Source organism: Oryza sativa, chromosome 7, assembly GCF_034140825.1.
Source record: "Oryza sativa Japonica Group chromosome 7, ASM3414082v1".
Classification (NCBI taxonomy): Eukaryota; Viridiplantae; Streptophyta; class Magnoliopsida; order Poales; family Poaceae; genus Oryza; species Oryza sativa.
In genome coordinates, this window is record NC_089041.1 from 919,551 (window position 1) to 944,742 (window position 25,192).

The following is a 25,192-nucleotide window of genomic DNA, read 5'->3' on the forward strand; positions in this document are numbered from 1 at the left end:
TCCAAGTAGAATGGCATAGCTCACCTCCTTATTAAATGCATATTACTGTGCACAAACATGTGGTTTAATTGTGCAAATCATAACACACACCACCTGCAACATGCTGATGGTCAAGATTCTATTTCATGTCTCAGATGATTGTGCAGTTGCACAAGTACAACACACCTGTTGCTCTGATGGCCCTACTAAAACTCTTGACACTGTTTTGCTACATGCATGTAAAACAAACAGCTGCAAGATTTTAAAATTAGCTTGGAACATTCCATTTCCACTAGAACTTCGTTTACACAAAAGGAGGAAAAAAAACAGAGGAACATTTCACTAAAGCATGCAAAGACAACCAAGATCACACCATTAACACAAATAATTAAGCCAAACATATATTTATAAAAGTCCATTGGTATATTCCACTGATGTAAGTATGAACACATCATTAATTACACCCTCACAAAAAAACAGCGAAATTACACAAGGCTCCCCTCGACAACCCTGGGCCGTCGGATGCGTGATCTACGGTAGAATTAGCATCAAAGCTAAAACTCCCTTGGGTCTACGAAGATGGAGGTTCCCGGCGGCGCCTTGCTCCAGTCGCCGAGCGCGCCGTCGCCGTAGCCGTCGGCCAGCCGCTTGATGCACCAGAGGTCGTCGGCGCCGAGGCGCGGCCAGTGCGGCACGCCGGCGCGGAGCGGCTCGCACGCGCCCACCTCGGTGGCCACCACGCGCGCCCCGCCGCGCCGCGCCACGTTGTGGGCGTGCCGGAACAGCGCCCGCGCCATGCGCGCCGCCGCGGGGCCGCCGCCGCCGAGGCCGTAGACGAAGTGGAGGCCGAACGGCTCGAACAGGTTCGGGATGGACGGGATGCCCAGCCACGGCGCGGCGCGGTCGGCGGCGCGCGTCGCGCGGGCGGCCGCGCGCCACAGCCGCGGCGCGCCGCGCACCTCGAGGCGGAACGCGTCTTTGCAGTTCCACAGGCTGGCCACCGCCCACGACGCCGGCGGCGAGGCCAGGAACCCCTCCACGCCGCGCCACCGCGTCCCGCGCGGCACGGCCAGGAACGTGCCGAGCGACAGGGCGTTGGAGAGCACGGCGTCGATGTCCCGCGGGAAGAACTCCACGGAGCCGAGGCGGCGGCGGTACAGCAGCTCGGCCTCGCGCGCGTCGAGGCGGACGACGGCGGCGCGCCGCGACGGCGCGAGGTCGTGGCCGAACACCGGGTGCACGAGCACCGACGGCGTGCGGAACTTGGCGTAGCCGCAGGCGCCGGTGAAGAGGCGCACCGAGGGCTCGTTGTCGCGGTCGGTGGCGACGTAGGCGTACTCGGCGCCCATCTCCCGGAACCACTCCTCCATCCTCTCCACCAGCCTCCTCCCGATCCCTCGCCGCCGGTGGCGCGGCGAGACCCGGAGGCCGAGCAGGTACGCCACCTTGGAGAAGAGCTGGCTGCGCCCGCACGCCACGGTCTTGACGCAGCCGCGCACGACGCCGACGATCTCCGTGCCGAGCGGGCCACCCACAGCCTCCGCGACCTGAAAACCACATTCCAATACCCGATCCAGCACCAGTGTGAGGTCTCGCGATCAACAATGGCGGACAAGCAACGCCCCCCGACGAGACGTACGAGCATGAGGTAGGCCGGCGAGTGGCGGACGCGGCAGAGCGGGTCGCCGAGGAGGTCGGTGAAGAGGCAGAGCTTGCCGCCGCTCGGACCCACCTCGCAGGCGCGCTCAACCAGTTCGACGCCGGGACGGTCGCGGCCGCCGTCGAACTCCCGCACCAGGACCACCTCGCCGCCGTCCTCCGGCAAACAAGCCACCGCCATCCTTGCTCCGATCAATCAATCAATCAAATCCCCTTCTTCTTCTTGATCGATCGAGCGGTGCGTTGCAATTTATAGCGGCGATGGAGTGGCGGGAGAGGAGAAGGCGCGCGCGATCGATGGAGATGGAGGTAGTGGCGCGAGTGGAGGAGTGGGGGAGTGATAGGATGGGGGCCACGTCCCCACTTTCCCGCCATCTGTACACCTCTCTCTCTGTGTGCTCCGGGTGGGGCCCACACCCCAAGTTAAACTGCCCCTTCTGCTGCTCCATGCTAAAACTGGATCGACTTGCTAATTATTTGTGTGATTTAACAATGATTAGTGTTGTTGGAGTACTATCATTTTTGGCTCATCAGATTGGAGGAGTAAGAGAGAGCTAGATAATGTAAGATTCGATAGATCTTTGTTTGCTGCTGTCCGATCTTGTCATGATTATTAGGGTAATTAATTAGTTGTTTGGAAATTATCTCTTTTCTATTATCATACTCGGGGGGATTTAGGAGAAGTTATTTTCTTTTTCTATCTTAATTATATTGAATGACCTCCTCTAATCATTCTCACATAAGTTATCTTTTTTTCTAGAAATATAGGAGTATATGACATGTTGAAATTTTGTAGCCAGTATTTTGGATAATCTTTTTCCTTAAAAATGAAAATGTTTCACATCTTCCAATAGACACATGTTCTAAAAGCCCAATAAAAAGAACTTTTCAATTAGAGCCAGAAAACCTTTCAAAACAATAGGAATACAAAAGAAAAATGTATATATCACAATAATAAGAGACTCTCGGTTATCCTCTATGTCGTAATACTATATATCCAACTAAATATAAACTCACCACATGAGTACAAAATTAAAACCGACGGCTAATGAAGTCAGTCAAACACAACAGTGCATACAATGACTAAATTATTTGGTTGGTTAGTCTCATTCTCTATAATCGGCTGTTATATCTAAACGTAGTCTTGTCGCTCGTGGAGAAAGAAAACACATCGCTACTTTTAATATTGTCGTTGCCAATCAAATAGGAAAATATAATAATTAAGACGAATGCTTTAAAAAGCAACAAGACGTTGCAGCGGCGATCGGTAGCTAACGCAAAACAAACATTTGGTCTGAGTTATCTTTTTTGGAATAATAATTAAAAAATGGTTCAAATATTTGGCCTATGCTAAATAATTACCCATGTTGTAAATGTCAAATAGAAAACTCTTAAGGTTATGGGAGTTAGGAACTATCTTTGACACAATATTAGAAACATTTCAAAATAAAGAAAAAGAGAGTATCATAATAATTAGAAACTCTCGATGATCCAAATTATCCGACTGAATATAACCTCACCACATAGAAGCAAAATTACACAGCTATATGCATCACATGATGTAGAGGCTGAGATTTTTATTTGACTATCTTAAATATATTGAGTACAAAATTGCAACTATATATGGACTAACGAAGCTAGTCCAACATAACAATATATATAGGTACTACATCGTCATTTGGTCGGTTAATATTCTAATCAAGCAGGTCTCACTCCCTATAATTCTATATTATATCCGAGCATATCCTCATCGCTCGTAGAGAAAGAAAACACATCGATACTTTTAATGTTACCGTTGCCCATCAAATAGGAACGGATAATAATTAAGAGGAACAATTAAAAAAGCAACGATGAGGACGACGACGAGGACCGGCAGCTAAAGCGAAACAAGACATTCGGTCAATCGGCTGCTAATTTCCTCCTGTAGGTCGATCGATCATGGGGAAGAAGAGAACTGTGCATCGACCATGACAACAAACCTATCTAATATCGATCGATCGATCGACAAAATTATCGGATTTATTTATACTACACATGGTGGTTCGCCATTTTTCTGTTGATCACACCTGCAGGTGTAGTGTGCACACGTCAGCATTCGATCGGGTGGCCGCAGCAAATTACCCCGCTCTCTCTGTCCCCTTCTTCCGGAAGATCTCGTCCGTCCGATCAGCAGCGGACGGCCCGGATGACTTGATGGAGTGAGTCCGGGTGGGGCCCACAAGGGGGTAGTGGTGGGCCCGCGAGAGAGAGAGAGCGGCGGCTTTGGCTGCGCGGCGACAGCGGTGGGGCCCACCGGAGTATCAACGGTCGGGAACGCGACGACGAGAGCCACTTGCGGCGGCGTACGTGGCGGCGGCGGCCGCCGTCGATTTGGCCGCCGTACGTCGCCGTCGACGTACGGACACGCGTAGCGTAGATCCGGCGCATTTGGCGCCATAAAATTAAATCTCTCTCTCTCGGAGAGCAGTAGAGAGATGATGGATATGGATGGATGGATTGGTCGAGAAATTGAAACGATCGATATCGATGGAGTTAATGATTAGTAGTGTTGATGACGATGATTAAAGGCGTACTAGTGATTGATCGAGATGATGGATCGAGTGTAGTACGGGTACTGGTACTAGTCAATGTGAGAGCAAGTTTAATAATATCACCCGCTGTTAGCTGCAATTTCTTTCCATGTCATCTGTAGCCAACATACATACTAATATATACAATAGGGTTAGCTATGTATTTATCCTCCTTTTACTGTAGCAAATGATATTTAATTGCGTTGCGCCAAGCATCTCCTCTCCCGCGCAAAACGGACGCACTTTTTTCTTGGAGTACGCATATCGGCGGGCGACTATTTAGTCGCCGGCCTGTACTCTCTCTCATCTGCGCTCCCGGCCAAGTCATCAACAGAACTTACGTGGCTTGTTTATCGCCGGCTTTTCTACCCCTATTGAACCTGCTCTGATGCAATGCAAAATGGTGTGTTATATCATTTATTAATTGCAGGAATATGATGGAGCAGGACATAACGTGTATACTCCCTCCGTTAAAAAAAAAGACACACCTAGATTTCCGTGTCCAGCGTTTGATCGTCTGTCTTGTTTGGAAAAATTATAAAAAAAATTTAAAAAGACAAGTCATACATAAAATATTAATCATGTTTTATCATCTACCAACAATAAAAATACTAATTATAAAAGGATTTCATATAAGACGGACAGTCAAACATTGGAGAAACCCATAGTTTGTCTTTTTGTAGGACGGAGGATACGATCAATGAAAAGACGCTCCATCAAACATACTAGTATACGTATACACGACACGACGGGATCGGCCTGCCCTACATCATTATTTTGCTGCTTTCTCAAATCATTATAAAGACAACTTTTCATGATGAAAAAGAAAATCCATTTTACTCCACTACACTATTTAAATGATCACTTAATCACACTTGAACTATTTTTTTCTCAGTTTACCCTTAAACTATTAAATATGGTTTACTTTACATATTAATAATGTTTCTCTTTTCTTGCTCTTCATATACGTTGTATTTTAAGTTTATTTTTTAGAGCTATAGATGACATCATTATTAAAGTTCAAAATTATTTTCAAAATTTTCTTGGTTGTTTGCTTCAACTTTGAAATTTTAATATTTAAATTAACCTTAAGTGCTTTCGAACTACATAAATAGTTAGACAAATTTACAAAGATGTTCAGACATAAGTTCCGAATGCATATGCATTCTACCGAATTTTCAGTGCAAAATATGATTTGTACAGAGTGAAACAAAAAAAAAGAGAAATAGTGTTATGGGAGTTAACTGAACCGTTTTCAATACCGATAAATAGTTTAGGGGCTTAAGTGATTTGGTGGAATAGTTCGGAAGAGTAAAAATAAACTTTTTCCTTTCATAGAACTACATAGTTTCATTTCTACCAGCGGGCCATAAAAAAGGTTCTACCTATATTTTGCTTTCTCAAATCATTATAAATTAAAGATGGCTTTTCCTGACACGTAGGTTTAATTTCTAACATCGGACCATAAAAGAATGATTTTCGTAGCGGTGATTATTTTTCTTAAGTAGCCATGAAAATTTATGAAAGGGTCATCATGAAACCTTATGGACGACCTCTCTCTCTCTCTCTATATATATATATATATATATATATCTCTTTTCTTGCTTATATAGTTGGTACCCACTATATCATTTATTGCTATAAAGTTTACACCATGTTGTGCCACATCATTGTTTATTATGAGCCGTTGGATTGTTCTACGAATCCTCAGATCAACGATATCGCTAAGTTGGGCCGGTATTGGCTCAGCTCCCGTTGGACTTTTTAGCCCAGCCCACATCACGCATGCTTCTACTGTGATGGAAAAAAAAAACCAAAACACATCTGCATCATCAGCGATGCTTGCGAGGGAGAAATTTGTGATGAACCAGGATGAGTACGGCATGGGAGTGGGGACGCGAGCGTGCCTGTTGCATGGTCCCTATTGGCTTTCCCCCTCATTGGCCCGATTAATTGGATGTCACTCCATGTCTTGCCTTAGTTTATGTCTCTTCTTTTTCCTTGGAAACTGCCTTAAAAATTCACCGGATGAAATCCGCCACCTTTCCCTCTTCCCCTCTCATTTTGTTAATAAAAAAATTGATAATTTATTGGAGGATATACTTTTAGTCCAAGTAGAGTGAGAAAATTTTCAAATAGATGAGAATCGAATGTCTCTGGGCGACCACATGCTTCTAACATAGTGTTGGAATAAGAATTTAAAAATTATGCAACTCTAAATCTTCCATCACTATCCCAAATATGTTACTTGCATGCATTATATTTCATCTTCACTCTAATACTAAGTTAGAAGACATCTTTGGTCTTAGGGATATTTTTGTCTTTTAAACAAATTCTTATCCAATTAGGTTGAAAATGACCTGTAACAAATTATCTTTTTTAGGTGTCCTTTATCCGCGACACTTTTTTACAACGTCTACTAGCAAATTACATAAACTTAATTTGATCATCCTATAGCAAAATTTACCTCACTTTACGCATGCCTAAAATAACTTATATATGCTTGTTTGATCAAAAAAAAGAGTGAGAGACAAACTAGGGAGGGAACGTACGTGTTGTGCCAAAAGATAATCATTTTCCCCAGGCCCTAGAAAGCTAATTATAAGCTTAACTAATTTCAGCGTCAAGTCGGTCATGATCAGTACCAATGATTAATTAGCCATCATATCAATATTTAGCGCAGCTAGCGTAATTCACATAATTAAGCTAATAAGATGTGTTTGCCTATCCCTTCTAATTAAGCTAACGTAGTAATCATATATATGATCCACGACATGTAGGCCCAGTTCTTCCCTTGGGATTAATATTTTAGCTCATGAATGATTAATTATATCAGGCATGGCCGCATTAGCAGTCAATGATATATGAAGTATGATCCAAAGCTAGACTAGAGGATGATTGTGAGCATGCTAATTTGGACAAACTATGATACACACGCACATGTACACGTAGTACTAAAGCTTACGATCATATCAGGTCCCTAACTAATAATTAATCTATTTGTGCTGTTTGTCCGTACCCGTAATATATACACTATAACCATCATATGCTGTTTCCATAAAAAAAAACTATATTTAGTTGCGACTATGAAGAATCTCTCGTGCTAACTAAAATGCATGATTTTTTTTCATTAATTATTTGTTAGATGAATCGTATAATTACCAATACAATTAAATAGATAATAGAAAAACCAGTACGAATTCATGGGTTACCGATCGAGATGGGTAAAATTTGATCTAATCAACAAATGAGTGATGACATACCCCTCTGTTTCATAATATAGCAACCGATCGAGTACAAATATATCACGTCCTATATTATATTGCTATATTATAAAATGGAGGTAGTATACGCATGTGTTGGACCATCTCACTAGCACCAACTGAATTTTGGTTCTCAGTCAGGCAGAATCAGTACGTATATTGGCATCGATTGAGACTGTCCTAATTGAGGTTTGACTGGTCCAACTTCCATCTTAGCTAGCTTGTCCCTCCACGATTGATAGTACTATTACATATATGTACATAGATCGTTTGGTACAGATCATGCATGCATGTACGTACTCACAAATTAATTGATCGCTAGCATAGCTCCAACTAATTTGATTGAGCTAGTTAGCTAGCTAAATAGACACACATAGCTGAAATATAATTCATTTCTTTTTAGCTCGAGGTAGCATGGAAATTGACACGTACACGACTTGTATATATTTTTCTTAGATATACAATGTATATATATGGCTCAACTCGCATGCATGCATGCATGAATCTGCAATTCATGTAAGTTAAGTTGCATGCATGATGCATGGTGCTGAGATTAGCCACCATATTACACATAGCTAATATATATAGTCCTCTCCGTCCCACAATATTATAATTTCTTGTATCTATGTACATAGCCACAAAGTTGTTACATTTGAGATGAAGGTAGGTGCACTAACATGTATGTCCAACAACGAACAAGGACAGATCCAAATTTGATGAGGAGGGGGCTTATTTTCTTCTTTCTCCTACAACTCCTTGTTATTCTTTCCTTCCTTATGTCCTCTCTATGACGATGATCTAACAGGGTAGGAGGGGCTTATTACTGGAGATCGTGTGGTTGTAACGCAGAAAATCCGAAGGTGCCAAAACCATGTGAGTCATGTTCTAGTAGCTAATAAGGCTCAAATGGAGCCCCTTACGAAGTTCTGGCTATAGAAAGCAATTGTAATTTCATCTTACAACTTGTTGGTGAGGACTCTTTAGTTAAGTAATATACTTATGCTTTTCTCCACAAAAAAGCAGGGTGGGAGGGGCTTGAGCTCCCCGGCATCCATGTTCGATCCACTACCCCTACTGACAAAATAGGTAAAATAGATGTTACCAGTCTCATATTAAAACTTAAATATGTAACTCCTCCATATCTATAAACCTTAATTTCCCAAGCAGCGTAGGTATAGATTTAAGTATGGGCAAAGGATATAGCCCTACTTACAAGTTACAACTATAATTAGTTATGCTAACTACCCAGGTGGCGAAGGACGACGATGAGAATGAGATATATACAAGCAACAACCTATTTCCTTTATGACAAAGTATTAGCTAGCTGCTGCTGATTAATCATTACGTTTTTTTTATGATATATATACATGCAACAAGCTAACAAGCGAGGCAAACGTAGACATCGATCGTTCTGTTGCGCTTGATTTGATCGTGTGAGTGTGTACTGATCTATTCTTGCCCGAAATGGGCCTAATTTGTTTGGGCCCTAAGACTACAGATACCAGATCCTTGAAAAGAAAGCCTTGGGCCGCTTCCCCTTACCTCTCTATATTGGGCCATGAAAGCGATACCAAAGATATTTGGAAAAAGTACACCGAAGGTCCCTCAACTTGTCATCGGGATAAAAAACGTCCTCGAACCGTAAAACCAGATACCGCGGGTCCCTTAACTATACAAAACCGGTCACGATAGGTCCCTCGACGGTTTTGATCCCAGTTTTGTCCTATGTGGCCGCCGAGTCAGCGTGGGACCCACGTGGGCCCCACATGTCATTGTGCCATGTCAGCCTACCCTCTCTTTTCCCCTCTTCTCATTTCTCTCACTCTCTCTTCGCTCAGGGTGGCGGGGGAAGGAGCGGAGGTCACCGGCGAGGGCGGCGTAGGCTAGCCGACAGGAGGGGAGGAGGCCGTTGGGCAAGGCCGGTGGGGCGCGGTCCTGAGCCGCCGCCCGCCGCGCGGTCCGCGAGGCGGGCCGCGACGGCATCGTCGTCGTCGCCGGCCGCGCCGTCTCTGCCCAGTTCGCCACGGCTAGCGCGGACCCGTCCTCTGGCGCCGCGACGGCGGCGGGGAGGCGAGTGTATGTGAGGAGGCCGGTGGGGCGAGGCAGGACCAGCGCCGACGGCGCGAAGCGGCGGGTGTGCCGGAGACCCAGCAGGACCAGCAGGAAGGCCTTCCGCACCCACCCTCCCCCGCCGCCGCCGCCCAGCTCCTCCCACGGCGGCTCCCAGCCCGCACCAAGCTCCACCCCACCTGGCGCGCATTGCTTTGCCCCCGACAACCGTGCCCTGCTCCGCACCGTCAAGCTCAACCACGGCCACGACATCGCCATCGACGCCCTCGAGCTCGCCCGCGCGGCGACGCCCTCCCCTTCTCCAACGACGCTGCCCCCGCCGACGCCGACGTCCTCCTCTTTCTCCCGCCTCTCGGGCCTCTTCGACCCCGAGACGGTGGGGGAGGGGAGAGGGCGAGAACCGCGGCGACGGCCTCCCGCGCCTACCCTCCCCCGCCGCCGCCGCCACCCAGCTCCTTCCCCGGTGGCTGCCGCACGCGCCAAGCTCCACCCCACCGGCCGTGCACTGCTCCACCCCCGACAGCCGCGCCCTGCTCCGTCCCCGACGGCCGCGCTCAGATCCTTCCCCGGCGGCACTGGCGGCGTGGGAGGACGGCCGCGAGAGGCCGTGCGGCACCGGCGTGGCCTCCGCTCCTTTCCCGCCGCCCTGAGAGAAGAGAGTGAGAGAGACGAGAAGAGGGGGAAAGAGAGGGTAGGCTGACATGGCACGATGACATGTGGGGCTCACGTGGATCCCACGCCGACTCAGCAGCCACGTAGGACAAAACCGGGATCAAAACCGCCGAGAGACCTATTGTGACCGGTTTTGTATAGTTAAGGGACCCGTGGTATCTGGTTTTGCGGTTCGAGGACGTTTTCGTATCCCGATAACAAGTTGAGGGACATCTGGTGTACTTTTTCCAAGATATTTTTCTTCACTATTTTCAGAAGTACTAACACACTACGTTTGGAATGCAGGTAAATTCCCTAAGCTCCTCCTAAAAGTGAACTTTTTTTTACTATAATAATAACATTATAAGTACAAAGGCGGTGCTGGACCTTGCAGTCGAACAAGCCCTTGCTCCCCGGATAATATTGATTCTCACATATTATGAGAATATATAGTTTTAAAATGAGAAATATATTAAAAGCCAAAAACTGGAAACAATATATGAGAGATTAGAGGCTAGGATTATATATCTCGTTTAGTTGTAAAAAAAAAAGGTTCTACTACCTATTACTATTAGGGGTTACAATATGAATACATAGTGCCTACATGTGACAATAACAGGGTGCATAAAACTCATAATATGATCAGCCACCATTCTTCTTCATTTTGTTCTTCCTAGCGGCCAAACACTTTGGCCTCTGTATCTCACAACTATACATGTAGCTATAGTAAGGTGCTATCTGTGATTTCCATCCAAGTGCATCAAATCTTCCTTGAGGCCTAACACTTCCAAACAGAGCATCTACCAGTGATATCTTGGGAGCTTCAGCTTCAGCTTCACAGTGGGAAGATGCATGTGAGCAGATTGTTTGATAGTTATCAAGAATCACAAGAAGTTCAGTTGCTTCTTCACTTGGTTCATTCACCCGATCCAAAGCTTTAATTTGATCTGCAGCATACATGAATGACCAAATATGCTGGTTCTTCTTCTTGAACTCTCTCAGGGTTGCAAGAACCAAGCTCCAGTAATGACTGTTGGCATTTGATCTCAGCAATCTACTGAAGACATTGGCACCCATGAAACACCCTTCAGTTTCTATTGCAATGTCCATGGCTATTGATGCCATTTCAGGGTGCTCTGAAGCATCCATGCTCCCAAATGTTCTCACCTTGAAGAAGTACCAGTAGGCTTCCTTGGATAAAAGCTGTAATCTGAGAGGTGGTGTGGTTCCTAACCTCGCAATCTTGTCTGATCGGCTTGTGACTATGATTTTACTATCGCGAGGAATGCGAGTTTTGTATATCGAGTATAGTCTTTCCAATAAAACCCCATCGATATTTTTATCTAGTCCTTCTGAATACCTATCCCCATCTAGTTCAACAATGACCAACACCCTTCCTACACCCGAGGCACGGTTTCGATGTTTGATTACACCGCCATCTCTAAGATCCACAATGCTTTCATCTTCAAGATCGGCTCGAGTGAAGAACACAATTTGCGAGAAATGATTGCGCACCCTTTCATCGTTGCAGGCATGCTCGACAAGAGTACTCTTCCCAACTCTCCCTGGACCAATAATCGGTAGAACTCCTGGTTCTAGTGTGCTATGATTCCCAGGTTGTAGGAGAAAATTGATGAGATATTCCATCTCCGTCTGGCGCCCAAACATGCACTGGTCCAAGATCAAGTACATGCTATACGGCTGACGATGAAGGCGAGGGCAACTGCTTAAGAATGCAATGAACTCAGTAGCATCAGCAATGGTGTTCTCCAGGTCCCCAAGAACTCTCTGCAGCTCACCCAAACTCTGACTGCTACTGTCACTGCAGAAACGGATACGCTTGGCATGACTGAATTTAGAGATGGCAAAAGATGGACTCACTTCACCATGATGATCCTTGCCTTGATGAGCTCTGCACCTGAAGGTGTCCAGGGTGTAGTAGCCTCTGAACATCTCCTTCCTCAGGATGCTCAGCTGCTCCAGCATGGCTTGGTTGGTGATGCACCGTTCTTCCGCCTCGTCGACGATGATGCGAAACCGCAGCAGCAGCCTTTGCAGGTTCTCCAATCTTTCATCGTCGCTTGGAGCCGGCTTTTGCTGATTCAGGTATTTGCTTACAAGGAAAGATATGGATCTACCTGCAAGTTCAGTCAGGATGACAGAAATGGTTGCCTCCATGTTGGCTGGAGAAAACCTTGCAGAATGGTTCTGCAATGGAATGAGTTACCTCTAGCTAGAAGTATAACTTATATTATGTGATCTGAAACTTCTGATTGTGCCAAAACAAGTTTTTGTATTATCTTTCAATTAGGATTAGGATTAGGAGTACAAGTTGTAACAACTAACAACAAGCAATGAGTGATCAGAAGTCAAAATTGGCAGGGGATAACAAATTACATAGAATCAATTAGTTGATGTCAGTTCTCATGGTGTTCTGCATGTCCTGACGTCTTGCGCATTTGACACGTTCAAGCTTCAACTAATGAAAGATAATACGATATGCTGACGAATTGAGTTTGATGGCCTCTCATAAACAGCACATTTACATAACAGATTGGAGTACTCATTCGCTCAGACAGTCAGACAGTAGGTGAAAATATTTAAAAAATGCTCAGAACTATTACAGTTTAAGATAATTACATTATACAGCAGCTTCTCAGATAAACAGGTGCAAATCTTCGGAAAACAACAAGATGGTGTTAACACCAAAATTTGACACCTCGAACATAAATAGAAAAATATGGCCGAATTTAAAAAGGACCTGGTTTCCTTTATGGGGCTAGTATGACCGCCACCGTAGAGCCGGTCAAACCGGTGATGTGGGACCGGTCTGACTGGTGGCATGTGGTCGGTCAGATCGGGTGAGTCTGACTCCGAGTTCAATTTCGCCGGGTCTCGAGTTCCCTTACTTGAGAAGGTATTTTTTGAGTTCTAATTGGTCACTATCCTCAATAAAACATGGAAAGGGTCTTGTAACAGGACCGACCCCTTTATAAGGGCTATGGTCGGTTCGATTCTAACCCCCAAACCACAATCCCTATAATCTATCGAATTGTTCTTTTACCTTTACTTTTCAGCCATGCTTTCTACTTTATTTTCTACCTAACAATAGTTCATCCATCTTTGTTGATTTGCGCCACAAATCATCCGACTTCACTGCAAGGGTGCGATATCTCTTTGTAGGTTTATCCCGTAAACCTTCCGATTCATCCACGAGACGGTAAATCAGTCTAGAGGCTAATTTTGATATCTAAATCAGCTCCGCTAGCCAGTTTAGTTTTGTATCAAGGTGGTTGGCGACCGCAAGATGTTTAGGTGTCCCGATCGTAATTGTCTTCTTGCTATAAGAAAGTTACCAACACGATTTTTTGTGACTATGCTAGGAAACGTAAAAAAAATTTCGGCTATATATCCGACCGAAATCAATCCACATACATTCACTGCCGCCGTCTACGTATTACACACTGGATCAATGTATTCGGCAGCCACACTGTCCGGTCATCCGCAACAGCAATCGGATTGCTCTCGATCTGCTGCCAAAAATTAAAGAAAATCAAATCAAGGTGAGTTTACAGGAATAGATCAACACCGTGAGTGAGTCCGAGGAAAGCCGCCGTCGCTGAGTATTTTTCCTATATATCTGCAGCCGCGTGACGACGCTGCATAGATAGATACGGACATCGATCAATTCGTCAAGGCCATCAGGACTTCAGCGCTTGCCGTTTCGCTCTTGTGTTCCTATTTTGGCCGATCCAGAAAAACTAGGAGCCGATTCAACGTACGTTGATCGGCATATACAAGCCAACTAGGAAGCCTACCCATCAGTACGTGGTTGCTCTCTGTTGCGTACATCCATTGAAACAAAAAACAAAATTCAATCAAAGCCATTGCATTGTTTTTGGGAATACGCAAGGAGCGCATCATTGTATTAAGAGGAATAAAGTTTATGCACATCGGAAACGAAAAAGAGAGGGGGACGAGGTACAGGAGGGTGACTAGAAAACGCTAAATCTTATTCTCGCAACCAGTTGGGCGACCTACTAGGCGGAGTTTGAAGAATAAGAGCTGGCATAGCTGCTCTGCCATTGCATTGTATCGGCTAACCAATATTTTGGAACTTTTGCTACCTGCAAACGAGGAGAACAGGGAATATCAGTTAGCTATCTTGTGTACACATCTATTTCCCTATTCGCCTACGACGGGTGGTTAATTATCTCCATATCAATCTAAATCATTCTAGAGGCTAATTTTGATATCTAAATCAGCTCCGCTAGCCGGTTTAGTTTTACAAAACCCATCATGGTTTAGCTTCGTCTAAATCGAGGTGGTTTGTAAATCCATATCACCGCAAGACGTTTAAGTGTCCTATTCGTGATTGTCTTCTTGTAAAAAAAAAAGTTGCTAACAGATGGTTAAGTGCAAAGTTTGGGCAATGCCTTGAGCCGGACACTCGATCAACGATCTAAAAATCAGGCGCCCACCCCGCCCCGCCCCGCCCCACCCGTGCACCACTCTGCCTTTGAATATAACTTCCCTCTCATCACTTCTCTTATTTTGTTATGCAGAGTTCTCTTCACATGCATGTCATGTCATGTCTAGCCATGCATGTTCATGTAAATTTTTGATATATCATTTTGCGCATTTTTCTCTCTTCTTCATTTTTTTCTCTCCTAAAATAATGGTCCGTTCTACGATCCGATAATACCGTTGTATTGTTTATAATTAAATCTTTATAGTAAGATATCACATGATTATATTTTAGTAAAAATTCAAATGTTGTTTCACCCCTTGAAGAAAATTGTTTCAGTAGTGTTCAAGAGAAATGCAACATTTAAAAATACCAACTGCAACACCAATAACCACCTATATAGAACTAGGGGTACGGAAACGGACGGAAACCATCTTTATCGTTTTCCTTTTCATATTTCTTTTTAGAATCGGAAACCTCGGATACGAAAACATAATCGAATATTATCGAAACCGAAAACGGAGCGAAAACGAACCGGCGCGAATACGGTAATGAAAATTTATCGGAATAAAAAACCCCTCAAACTGATAAATCCAATTGAATAAATTATCTATGTTTAAAAGAGTAATGTTGTTGATAAATTCCAATGTAGAACAAAAAATATTCTTATGTAATTTTAGATTTGCATAACAAATATTTAAAAAAAAACAACAGCCAAACACCATGGTATTCACTATTTATTGCTTAAAAAAAGAATCCAGGGTATTTCAATCACAAAATTTTTGGTAATTCCGAGAAAATTTCCAGAAATTCTGAGAAAATTTCCGGAAAGTTTCCGACCAATTCCGAGTTCCGACGGAAACCGCCCTTAGCATTTCCGATTCCGTTTCCGAGAAAATATTTCCGAATTCGTTTCCGTTTTCGAAAAATTCCGACCGACAGATTCCGTTTTCGAAAATAGGTCCAGAATCCGAAAAGTTTTCGTACCGTTTTCACCCCTATATGGAACATTGAGTACCAAGAAGCGAAACAAAAAAGTCATATGAGAGATACAATATATTTGAAAAAAATGATATTGTTGAAATATTTTGTATTATTACGAATATTAAGCTGTAACTATTGAAATAATATAAAATACTTGCCAAAACTTTCCTGGAACACCGCGTGCAATATTTACAAATTAACTAGTGAAATATCATACGAATACTAGTTGAAACATACACATAAAACATGTGCAACATTGAAAAATATCCATCAAAAAAGCTAAATATTCTTTTCATCGAAATATAACAATGTGTGGTCTTGTTCTAAATATTTAATTGCAATGAATTTAATAGTGCAATCAAATTGTAGATTGAAGAAGTTATTTAAGAGAAAAGGATAGTTCAAATATTACTAAAAAAAACTTATACCAACTCAACTAACCATATTTTCTTTTTTACTAAACGCATGCATGTACTAGTAGTGACTTGGTTAATTTCTAGTAGGCTTTACAGGCTGCAGCTACACCATGTCTCTGTAGCAGCTAGCTGACAGAGTGACGGAGGATGAGGCGGGTGCCCGATTTTTAGCTAAAAAATCAGGCACCCAATCCGAAGTCGCGTCCGCAAAGTTCCCGAGGTCGCTTATTTCTTGCAACTATATGCTGCGACTTCAGTACCTCACAGCTGAACATGTAGTCGTGGTAAGGTGGAAGGTGAGATCTCCAGCCGAGAACCTTGAATTTTCCTTGAGGCCTAACATTTCCAAATTGAAAATCTTCGAAACTCAACTGGGGAACTTCAACTTCACTCTGAGCAGAGTTTGTACAACGATGGAGCATGTTTGGAACAGAACATGTCTGATAATCATGAAGAATCAGAATATATTCAGAGGAAATTCCGTTTACCCTCCTAACATATGCCGATTCAACCACCTCCCAAGGACCATCAAAATTTGCATAGAGTGAGATATTCAACTTCCTGAATTCTCTGATTCTTGTTAGAACCGTGCTCCAAAACCGAGTGTTGAAATTTGCTTTTAGAAGTTCATTGTAGATGCCTGAAGACATGAAGCACCCATTCCATTCCCTTGCTATCTCCATCGCTATTGATTCCAGCTTTGGGTGCTCCTCTGCATCCATGCTTCCAAACGCGCGCAGTTTGAAGAAGTACCAGTAAGCTTCTTGAGTAAAGAACTTTACTCGAAGAGCTTGTGTCGTTCCAAAGCACGCAATCTTATTAGATCGGCTTGAGACTATAATTTTACTGCCATTTGCAACACAACATTTGCAAACTGAGTACAACCTTCTCCACACACCCTCATCGATGTCTCTGGTTAGTTCGATGATGATTAATATCATTTTGCCACCAGTGGCATTGTTTTGATGCTTGATTACACCAGAATCTCTAAGAGTCTCCATGCTTGCATCTTCAAGATCATCCTCACTGAAACACACAATTTGAGAGAAGTGATTACGGACCCTTTCATCATCACAAGCATGCGCAATCAGGGTGGTCTTCCCAACTTTCCCGGGGCCAATGATCGGTAGGACACCTGGATTTTCAGCACCGGGAGTATCCTCTTTGAGCAGGAAGTTCATGATGTGCTCCATCTCCATTTGGCGACCGAACAAACACTTGTCTATAAGCAAGTGCATGCTATATGGCTGCCGGCACAAACGAGGACAAAAGTTCAAGAATATGACAAACTCGCGCATATCTTCGAGGGTGACTTGTAGTCTGCCAAGAACTTGCTGCAGCTGATCTTGCAAGGTCTGGCCACCATCCCACAAGTATCGGATGCGCTTGGCAGGATTTAACTTGGATGGTTTAAAATAGTTACTCACCTCATGATCTTTGGCATTGTCTTCTTCATGGCCATGGCATATGAAGTTGCCGAGGGTGTAATACCCTCTGTACATCTCCTTCCTTAGCATGTTCAGTTGCTGCAGCATGGCTTGGTTTGTGATAAGCCGTCCCTCTGCCTCCTCCACAATGATACGAACCCGGAGCAGCAGTCGTTGCAGTCTCTCCTCCACGGATGGTAATGTTGGCTTTGAGCACTTGTTGATCAGCAAAGATATGGATCTACTGGCAAGATCACTCAGAATCACGGACAAAAATGTCTCCATGTCTACTTCTCATATGATCAGCAAAGATATGATCTGAAATTTTGTAAATCACTCAAGTGGTGAAGAGCTGGTACCTGAGAAAACACAATCTGAATGTTTATAGAGGGTATTGCACTGGTTACATATACAAAGAGGGGATATGATCTGAATTAAGGCAGCCACGTACTCTACTAACTCCAAGTCTCCATAAAGCGAAAGGTATTGCCCTGTGGTTACATATACAAAGTTACATGTATATCTAGAATTTATTTCAAACCATACTTTTCAGTGTGAACTGTTTGGATCCTAATTTCTGTTTTTTCTTTGCAGTTCCAATAATATAACCGTACAAGGTTGACTACATAGCGGAGACGATTCTACAGGTTTGGTTCAGCGCCATGGAATTCTCGTCAAGTTTCAAAAGCACATGCATTTTAGTTGACCAGTTCGCATGCTAGCCAATGCTACAACAGCGACAGGTTAGAAAAGGAATAAACATTCAGAAAATGGTTTTCTTCTTTTGTCTCTTTTGATAAGGGTCAAGTTTTAGCTTCTATTTCTTTTAACTAGCAAAAAACATTCAGAAAATGATCCCCTACAGCGGTTGTTATGTCCTTCAATAGCTGACTATCTATGTTTCTTGAACAATAAATTATGAGCATTTTTCCCATCCTTGATGAGGTACTATGAGGTACCAATCTAATCTAACCGTTGATTTAGTTGGGGCATGATGGGGCTAACAAAAATAAGATCTCTCTTCTAGGTCAGAAATCGCCGCATCCTCTCTTCCAGGTCAGAAATCGCTGCCGCCGTCGCGCATCGAGGTTGCCGCCGTCGCGCGTCGAGGCCGCCGCCGTCGTCTCCCATCGAGCCTGCCGCCGCCGCCACGCATCGAGCCCACCGCTGCTGTTGCGTATCCAGCCGCCGCCGTCGAGCGTCGAGGCCACCGCCGTCGTCGAGCGTCGAGGCCGCCGCCGCCGACGATTCACCGCACTATCCCATTTGTCCTGTCCAGTCATTCAGAACATTGGTGCTCGTCTCGAATTTGTGGCAAGTTTCCAAATGACATTAAAGGTGGGTATTAAGGCTCTATAGAATGACATCACATTTGCTATTGAGTCTTATTTCACCCTAGCAAGATAATTTCCAAGATCTAAAAGCAGGGGAACACCAAATTCCCAGCTCGGAGCACAGGAACGCCAAATCTGAGCAGCCGAGGGGAGGAAGATGGTACTGACTTGCCGAGCGCGGGCCCCATCTTGTTGGTGAGCGTCCCGACGATGATCATGCAGTCGGACTGTCGCGGGGATGGGCGGAAGATGACGCGAAAGCGGTCGAAGTCATAGCAGGACGCGCCGGCGTGCATCATCTCGACGGCGCAGTAGGCCAGATCGACCCCCTCCGCGCCCAGTTCATGAGGTCGTCTACCTTGGAGATCACTAACTCTGCCCGAACGACACCCGCCGCCGCCGTCGCGTAACCAGTAGCCCGCCGCCGTCGCGCATCGAGCCCGCCGCGCATCTGGCTGCTCCTGCCTCTCGCGGTCTCGACGCCACGCCATCTCTCGCGGCCTCGACGCCACGCCATCTCTCGCGGCTCTCCCGAGTCCCGACGATTTTTTTCTTCTCGTGAAACAGGAAAGGACACAAATCACATTATAGAAGTGGGAGCAGGTTTCTTCTCTTGTTAAAAGAAGTTAATTAATGCTGACAAATTGAGTTTGGCAACCTCATGAAAATATCACATTTACATAGGAGCTTGGATGTACACAGATGCTCATATTTATACAACAGTTTCAGACAATAACAAGATCTCGTAGCTTAGATACTAAAAGGTACCACAACCTAACAATATGGATTACTATCTGAGATGGTCAGGTGCAAAGCTTATGAGATCTCTTCTTACTGGTGACCATATGATGTGGCCTCCGTACCTCACAGTTGAAAATGTAGTTGTAGTGAGGTGGAAGGTGAGATCTCCATGCGAGAACCTTGAATTTTCCTTGAGGCTTAACACTTCCGAAGAGAAAATCTTGCATACTGACCTCGGGGACTTCACCTTCACTCTGAGCAGAGTTTGTGTAACAATGGACCATGTTTGGAACAGAGAGTGTCTGATAGTCGTGAAGAACCACAAGATATTCAGAGGAAATTTTGTTTACCGTCCGAACATATGCAGGTTTAACCGCCTCCCAAGGACCACCAACAAGATACGCGTTGTATATTAAGTTGTTCTTCAGCTTGAATTCTCTGATTCTTGCCAGCGCCATGCTCCAAAACCGAGCATTAAAGTTTGCTTTCAGAAGCACACTGTAGATGCATGAACCCATGAAGCACTGGTTCATCTCCCTGGCGATATCCATGGCTAATGATGCCAGCTTTGGGTGCTCCTCTGCATCCAAGCTTCCAAATGTGCGCACCTTGAAAAAGTACCAATAAGCTTCTTGAGTAAAGAAATTTACTCTGAGAACTTGTGTCGTTCCAAAGCTTACAATCTTATCAGATCGGCTTGTGACTATAATTTTACTTCCAACTGCAACACTAATTTTGGAAGCTGAGTACAATCTTCCCCATACACCCTCATCAATGTCTCCCATTAATTCGATAATGATTAGCATCCTGTCTCCACCAATAGAATGGTTTTTATGCTTAATTACACCACAATCTCTAAGAGCCACCATGTTTGCATGTCCTACATCATCGTCGTTAAAACACACAATTTGAGAGAAGCGGTTACGCACTCTTTCATCTTCGCAGGCATGCTCAATCAGGGTGCTCTTCCCAACTTTTCCTGGGCCAATGATCGGCAGGACACCTAGATTTTCAGCACTGGGAATGTCCTCTTTGAGCAGGAAGTTCATGATGTGCTCCGTTTCCATTTGACGACCGAACAAGCACCTGTCTAAAAGCAAGTGCATGCTATATGGCTGTCGGCATAAATGAGGACAACTGTTGAAGAACATGAGAAACTCGCGCATATCTTCAAGGGTGACTTGTAGGCTGCCAAGAACTTGCTGCAGCTGATCTCGTAAAGTCTGGCCACTGCCCGTGCAGAATCGGACACGCTTGGCAGGATTTAACTTGGAAGGTGTAAAATAGTAACTCACCTCACGATCTTTGACATTGTCTTCTTCATTGTTATGGCATCTGAAGCAGATGAGTGTGTAATACCCTCTGTACATCTCCTTCCTTAGTATGTTCAGTTTCTGCAGCATGGCTTGGTTTGTGATGAACCGTTCATCTGCCTCCTCTACGATTACACGTGCCCGGAGCAGCAACTGTTGTAGTCTCTCCTCCACAGTTGGAGTTGTTGGTTTTGAGCACTTGTTGACAAGGAAAGATATGGATCTACTGGTAAGATCACTCAGAATTGCAGACAGAAATGTCTCCATGTGTAAGTATGTAGTCTGAAATTTTGTAGACCTCTCAATAGATCAGCAAGAACTGGGATCTGAGAGAAATTATGTAGTCTGAAAAATTTTAAAGGATCAGGTGAAGCAGAGTAGGAATTAAGGCTGCCACATACTCTTATACTGTGGTTTACAAAAACACACTTTGAATGCTCCACATAGTCCAGTATCCCAACCTAGATATGCTTTTTAATGTGAACCGTTTGGATTCAAGTATCTGTTTTGTACATTTTGCAACAATATAATAACCATACAAGACTGTCCACATAGCGGTGACGATGAAAGCAGTAAAGAAAGTTCTACAGATTGGTTCAGCACCACTGGTTTCTCGTCAAGTTTCACAGTCACATGAATTTTTAGTTGACCAATTCCGCGTTCTAGACACTGCAATGGCCTTCTATTTCTACAAATGTGACAAAAAGAAAGGACCTGACGAACATGAACAAAAGAAATGGCAAACTTCTTCATTATGAAACTCAACATGTTAAAACTGTTGAAATTTGAGAAGTGCTTGTGGTGCAGCTGGCATGGATAGTCCTTGTTTTTTTTTTCTCTGGGTCAAAATTCAAGGCTTTGCTTCTAGTTAATTCCAAGTCAACTTTTATTTTCAACTTGTCTGACTGCAACACTAGTGAAAATGTCATGGACAGGGAGGAAACATTCAGAAAATGTTTTCCTACCATGGTTGATGGATGTGCAAGGAATCAGCTGACAAGCTAACCACTTTTTTTTTTCTGAAATTCCTTTTGGGGATCAATACGCTTATATGGAGAATTGAAGTATTCTGAGAAATATGGCTACAGATCCTTGAAATTTGAGTTACCTGGATCGAAAGAAGCAGACAGAACGTTGCTGTCAGTCGCCGCCATTGCAGGAAGAACCCGAGCCGCCGCTGCCGCCGACGTCTCCAGATCCGGCCGGCGCCGCAGCTGTCGCCGCCGGCTTCCTTGGCCGCTCCATCGCCGGCCGCGCTCGGCTTCCTTCTCACTTCGTGGCGGACGTCATCGCTGCTAGGATAGGGGAAGTACAACCTTGCCGCCATTGCTGGAGAGTGGGGATCCATCCAGTCATCCAGCCACCAGCGACTTGAACCCAAAAGCTTTAAATATCGTAACCTTTGTCCTTGGTAATTAATTAACTTCCTTGGTAGAGTTAAAAATAAAGAGAAAAAAGATTTTTAAAAGATATATTTGAGAAAATAACAGTGCCTTTGCCTTGATGTTTGGAAGGACCAGCTACAGGGCGCTTTCGACACTCTTGTGCTGCTAATCTGCGGGATGGTTTGGAAGGAGAGAGATGCGCGTGTGTTTGTAAAGAACTGTTTTATTCCTCTTAATGCAAAAATACGCATCTAGCGTATTCCCGAAAAAGAGATGTGCGTGTGTTCCAGAGTTAGAGCCGAGTGGCGGGCATCCTCTTTGCCTTGATTAAAGAGTAGGTCGTGATCTGAAAAGAAGCTGGGGGTTTTTAAAGATTTAGGAGAGTAGCGTCTTGCTGTAGCTTGTTTTTCTTTTCGGAAGTTGCTTATGGGACAACATCAATCATTCACTTCAGCAGTCTCTTGTCTAAATTTGAACTTTGTGAATGTGTACATACCTTTTTATTAAGTAAATTTGGTCCACCTGTTTGTTTTAGGCTGGGCTGGCTAAAAAAAATAGTGCCCATTTGATACGGTTGGATGAATGATAGGGTTAATTAAATCTCCTATTACAAATTTGTCATATTGGAAAAATGATATTATTATTTATCAAATTGGCTCAGTGTCATAAGTATTTTGTAAAATTTAAATTATGCCATTATATATGTATGTACGAGACGTACTTGAACCAATATTTTGCGTAACGTATTTTTCCTACCCACAACCATTGCGCGCTGGTCTCCTCCCAGCCAGATTCATACGTGGGGGGTGTTACGAAAATAGATGCACAACGGAGACACGAATTTTTACGTGGAAAACCCTTGCGGGAAAAAACCACGGGCGCCGACCGGTAATGATCACTATAGAGGAGTTTATTACAAACGTAGGGGAATAACAATGGGAACGTCACCCCTTCCCATACGGCTTACAAGAGTATATATACGGGATAATAGAAAGACACCTAATAGGACTCTGTTGATAGAAAACACAGGGCCTGGGAGATCTGCTTAACTCCAGTGCATGTCCAAAACTCGCCTTCGGATGTATGAGCGTGCCAGTTGATTTGATCCTGCAATCAACAAGAAACAAAGACAAAGAAACCGTAATTAAATCCATAAATGATAGCCGATCGGCTAAATGCCGATGACATGTCATTTATCTTTGAGCCGATGTCATATGTAAATCGATCGGCAATTGTTAAGAAAACAAATCAGAACTAAATCTACTCGATCGGCTGCAAATATCAATGATACATAATCCTTATATCGATATATAATTGAATCAAGTGATTGGGATAGATCGGTCACCTTGCCGAGACAGTATAAATCACTTAGATCGAAATATATATTAATAATGAGATTATATATATATATTCATAGCATAGCTGATCAGATAGATCTAGCGTGTATCGGCTAATACTCCGATACTACTTTATATTAAGATATTAAAGCAAATAGAATATACTAAACAGAAATCTAATATACTTAAATGCAACAAGATCTTAACATGAAGGACAGATCTAACATGTTAATTGAGCATGTAGAACAAAAGCAATTGGATCAGATAAGATCGGCTGAAACTCCGATACTACCCTAATCGGCAACCAGTAGGCAGGCTAGAGATTGAAATTCTAAGCACGGCTTAATAGATCAAACTCAACTGATACAGCATTAAGTATGAAAAGAAGAACAATATCTAGACGATCAAGCCGCTGGATGTTTCATAGAGTGGTGGATATCTCATATAATCTAAGCCAACGTCGTTATTTAACCTAATCGGCTGCCTTCTGGTAGCAGATGTTAGCCGATTGTAGGTTAAATGACGATATTGTCAAGGATTATGCAAGATATATGATAATTTGACGGACTACATAAACAAGATTAGAGTATCATAAAGATGGAAGCACTAATCTCGAGAACACAAGCCGCCATAACAAGTTTACCTCTTGTTGAAGATCGAAACCGATGCAGCTCAACCCGAAAGCAATAACTCGTCGAAATAAAACGAAAGCAAAAAGAGTGGCGATGCGCCGAAATTGTATTGAACGTGTGTGTTAATCATTACATAGGGCTCGGGGTCTATTTATACCCGAGAAATACAAGATATGTCCATATTGGACACGACTCTTATCTCTAACAAACTCTAAGATACCACAAGTCTTTGCGGCAGACTTTTGCTCACATTTATCTCTAAGGAATTTACATAAAATATCCTAATTAATAGATACAATTGCCTTCCCAGGACTCTATCCATGCGTGGCAATCATCTTGAAGCACATCAACTCGAACCCAATGTCGCATACGGGTCGTATTGTCGGAATCGGCTGTATCACTTAACCAGTCCGACTCAGACTTAGCCGATCCCAGTCGTAGCCGATCCGGACTCCAGCCGATTATTACTCTGTTTCCGAAAAAACCCTTATCTTCGATTCTACTTCGATTTCATTTTCATCTCCAATACTGATATTACCAAATTTGGTCGTTAACAGGCTCCTACTAGGAAACTAATTCGAATATATTGTGGGCCCAAAATTCGGATCACATATTTAACAATATCCACCTTGAGACGAATTTCCTCTTGTAGCATAAAAACATCAATCACCAAAAATACCTCATGTAGGTAAAATCACCGCGCGCCAAATAGTCTCTAGGACTATACTGTAACACCCACCAAGCTTGAGCAAAGCTCAAACTTAGTAGCAGGAACTGGCTTTGTCATCATATCAACTGGGTTATCATGAGTACTTATCTTGCATACCTTGACATCACCTTCAGCAATCACACCTCGAATAAAGTGATATCTCACATCAATGTGCTTTGTTCTCTCATGGAACATCTGATCCTTTGTAGGCATATTGCACTTTGACTATCACAAAATATATTAATGCAAGACGT

At 43.8% G+C, this 25,192-nt stretch overlaps 4 protein-coding genes and 1 long non-coding RNA gene across 8 annotated transcripts; 1 reads left to right on the plus strand and 4 right to left on the minus strand.

Annotated features, from left to right (window-relative positions):
• Positions 1-367: 367 nt before the first annotated feature.
• LOC107276557 (probable N-acetyltransferase HLS1) lies at positions 368-2,088 on the minus strand. Its single transcript, XM_015789998.2, has 2 exons — positions 1,619-2,088; positions 368-1,526 (listed from the first exon to the last, which is right to left on the minus strand). The coding sequence occupies exons 1-2, from the start codon at positions 1,817-1,819 to the stop codon at positions 534-536; spliced, it is 1,194 nt and encodes a 397-aa protein (XP_015645484.1). The 5' UTR covers positions 1,820-2,088; the 3' UTR covers positions 368-533.
• An 8,425-nt stretch (positions 2,089-10,513) lies between these two features.
• LOC107277041 (putative disease resistance protein RGA3) lies at positions 10,514-12,406 on the minus strand. The gene has a single exon (XM_066312134.1). The coding sequence runs from the start codon at positions 12,368-12,370 to the stop codon at positions 10,835-10,837; it is 1,536 nt and encodes a 511-aa protein (XP_066168231.1). The 5' UTR covers positions 12,371-12,406; the 3' UTR covers positions 10,514-10,834.
• A 3,635-nt stretch (positions 12,407-16,041) lies between these two features.
• On the minus strand, positions 16,042-19,408 carry LOC9267609 (disease resistance protein RGA2). 2 transcript variants are annotated; one of them, XM_066312748.1, is made up of 2 exons: positions 18,990-19,408; positions 16,042-18,758 (listed from the first exon to the last, which is right to left on the minus strand). In XM_066312748.1, the coding sequence occupies exon 2, from the start codon at positions 17,770-17,772 to the stop codon at positions 16,240-16,242; it is 1,533 nt and encodes a 510-aa protein (XP_066168845.1). In that variant the 5' UTR covers positions 17,773-18,758; positions 18,990-19,408; the 3' UTR covers positions 16,042-16,239. The 2 variants fall into 2 exon arrangements, with proteins under 2 accessions (XP_066168845.1, XP_066168846.1); XM_066312749.1 differs by lacking the exon at positions 18,990-19,408 and having other exon boundaries at positions 16,042-17,307; positions 17,488-17,960.
• Positions 18,685-19,554, plus strand: LOC136357475 (uncharacterized). The gene is made up of 2 exons (XR_010742783.1): positions 18,685-18,825; positions 18,934-19,554. It is a non-coding gene; the product is annotated as an uncharacterized lncRNA (long non-coding RNA).
• On the minus strand, positions 19,426-22,237 carry LOC136351093 (putative disease resistance protein RGA3). Of its 3 annotated transcripts, none has more exons than XM_066312745.1 (2): positions 21,984-22,237; positions 19,426-21,157 (listed from the first exon to the last, which is right to left on the minus strand). In XM_066312745.1, the coding sequence occupies exons 1-2, from the start codon at positions 22,221-22,223 to the stop codon at positions 19,625-19,627; spliced, it is 1,773 nt and encodes a 590-aa protein (XP_066168842.1). In that variant the 5' UTR covers positions 22,224-22,237; the 3' UTR covers positions 19,426-19,624. The 3 variants fall into 3 exon arrangements, with proteins under 3 accessions (XP_066168842.1, XP_066168844.1, XP_066168843.1); XM_066312747.1 differs by having other exon boundaries at positions 19,426-21,220; XM_066312746.1 differs by having other exon boundaries at positions 19,426-21,563.
• Between the last annotated feature and the right edge of the window lie 2,955 nt (positions 22,238-25,192).

Excerpts from the sequence above, each read along its gene's own strand:
- LOC107276557 (XM_015789998.2), bottom strand. The coding sequence starts at position 1,819 with ATGGCGGTGGCTTGTTTGCCGGAGGACGGCGGCGAGGTGGTCCTGGTG. Across the intron at positions 1,527-1,618 it reads CGCCGGCCTACCTCATGCTC|GTCGCGGAGGCTGTGGGTGG; the intron begins GTACGTCTCGTC and ends TGTGGTTTTCAG.
- LOC107277041 (XM_066312134.1), bottom strand. The coding sequence starts at position 12,370 with ATGGAGGCAACCATTTCTGTCATCCTGACTGAACTTGCAGGTAGATCC.
- LOC9267609 (XM_066312748.1), bottom strand. The coding sequence starts at position 17,772 with ATGGAGACATTTTTGTCCGTGATTCTGAGTGATCTTGCCAGTAGATCC.
- LOC136351093 (XM_066312745.1), bottom strand. The coding sequence starts at position 22,223 with ATGGATCCCCACTCTCCAGCAATGGCGGCAAGGTTGTACTTCCCCTAT. Across the intron at positions 21,158-21,983 it reads GTCTGCTTCTTTCGATCCAG|ACTACATACTTACACATGGA; the intron begins GTAACTCAAATT and ends ACAAAATTTCAG.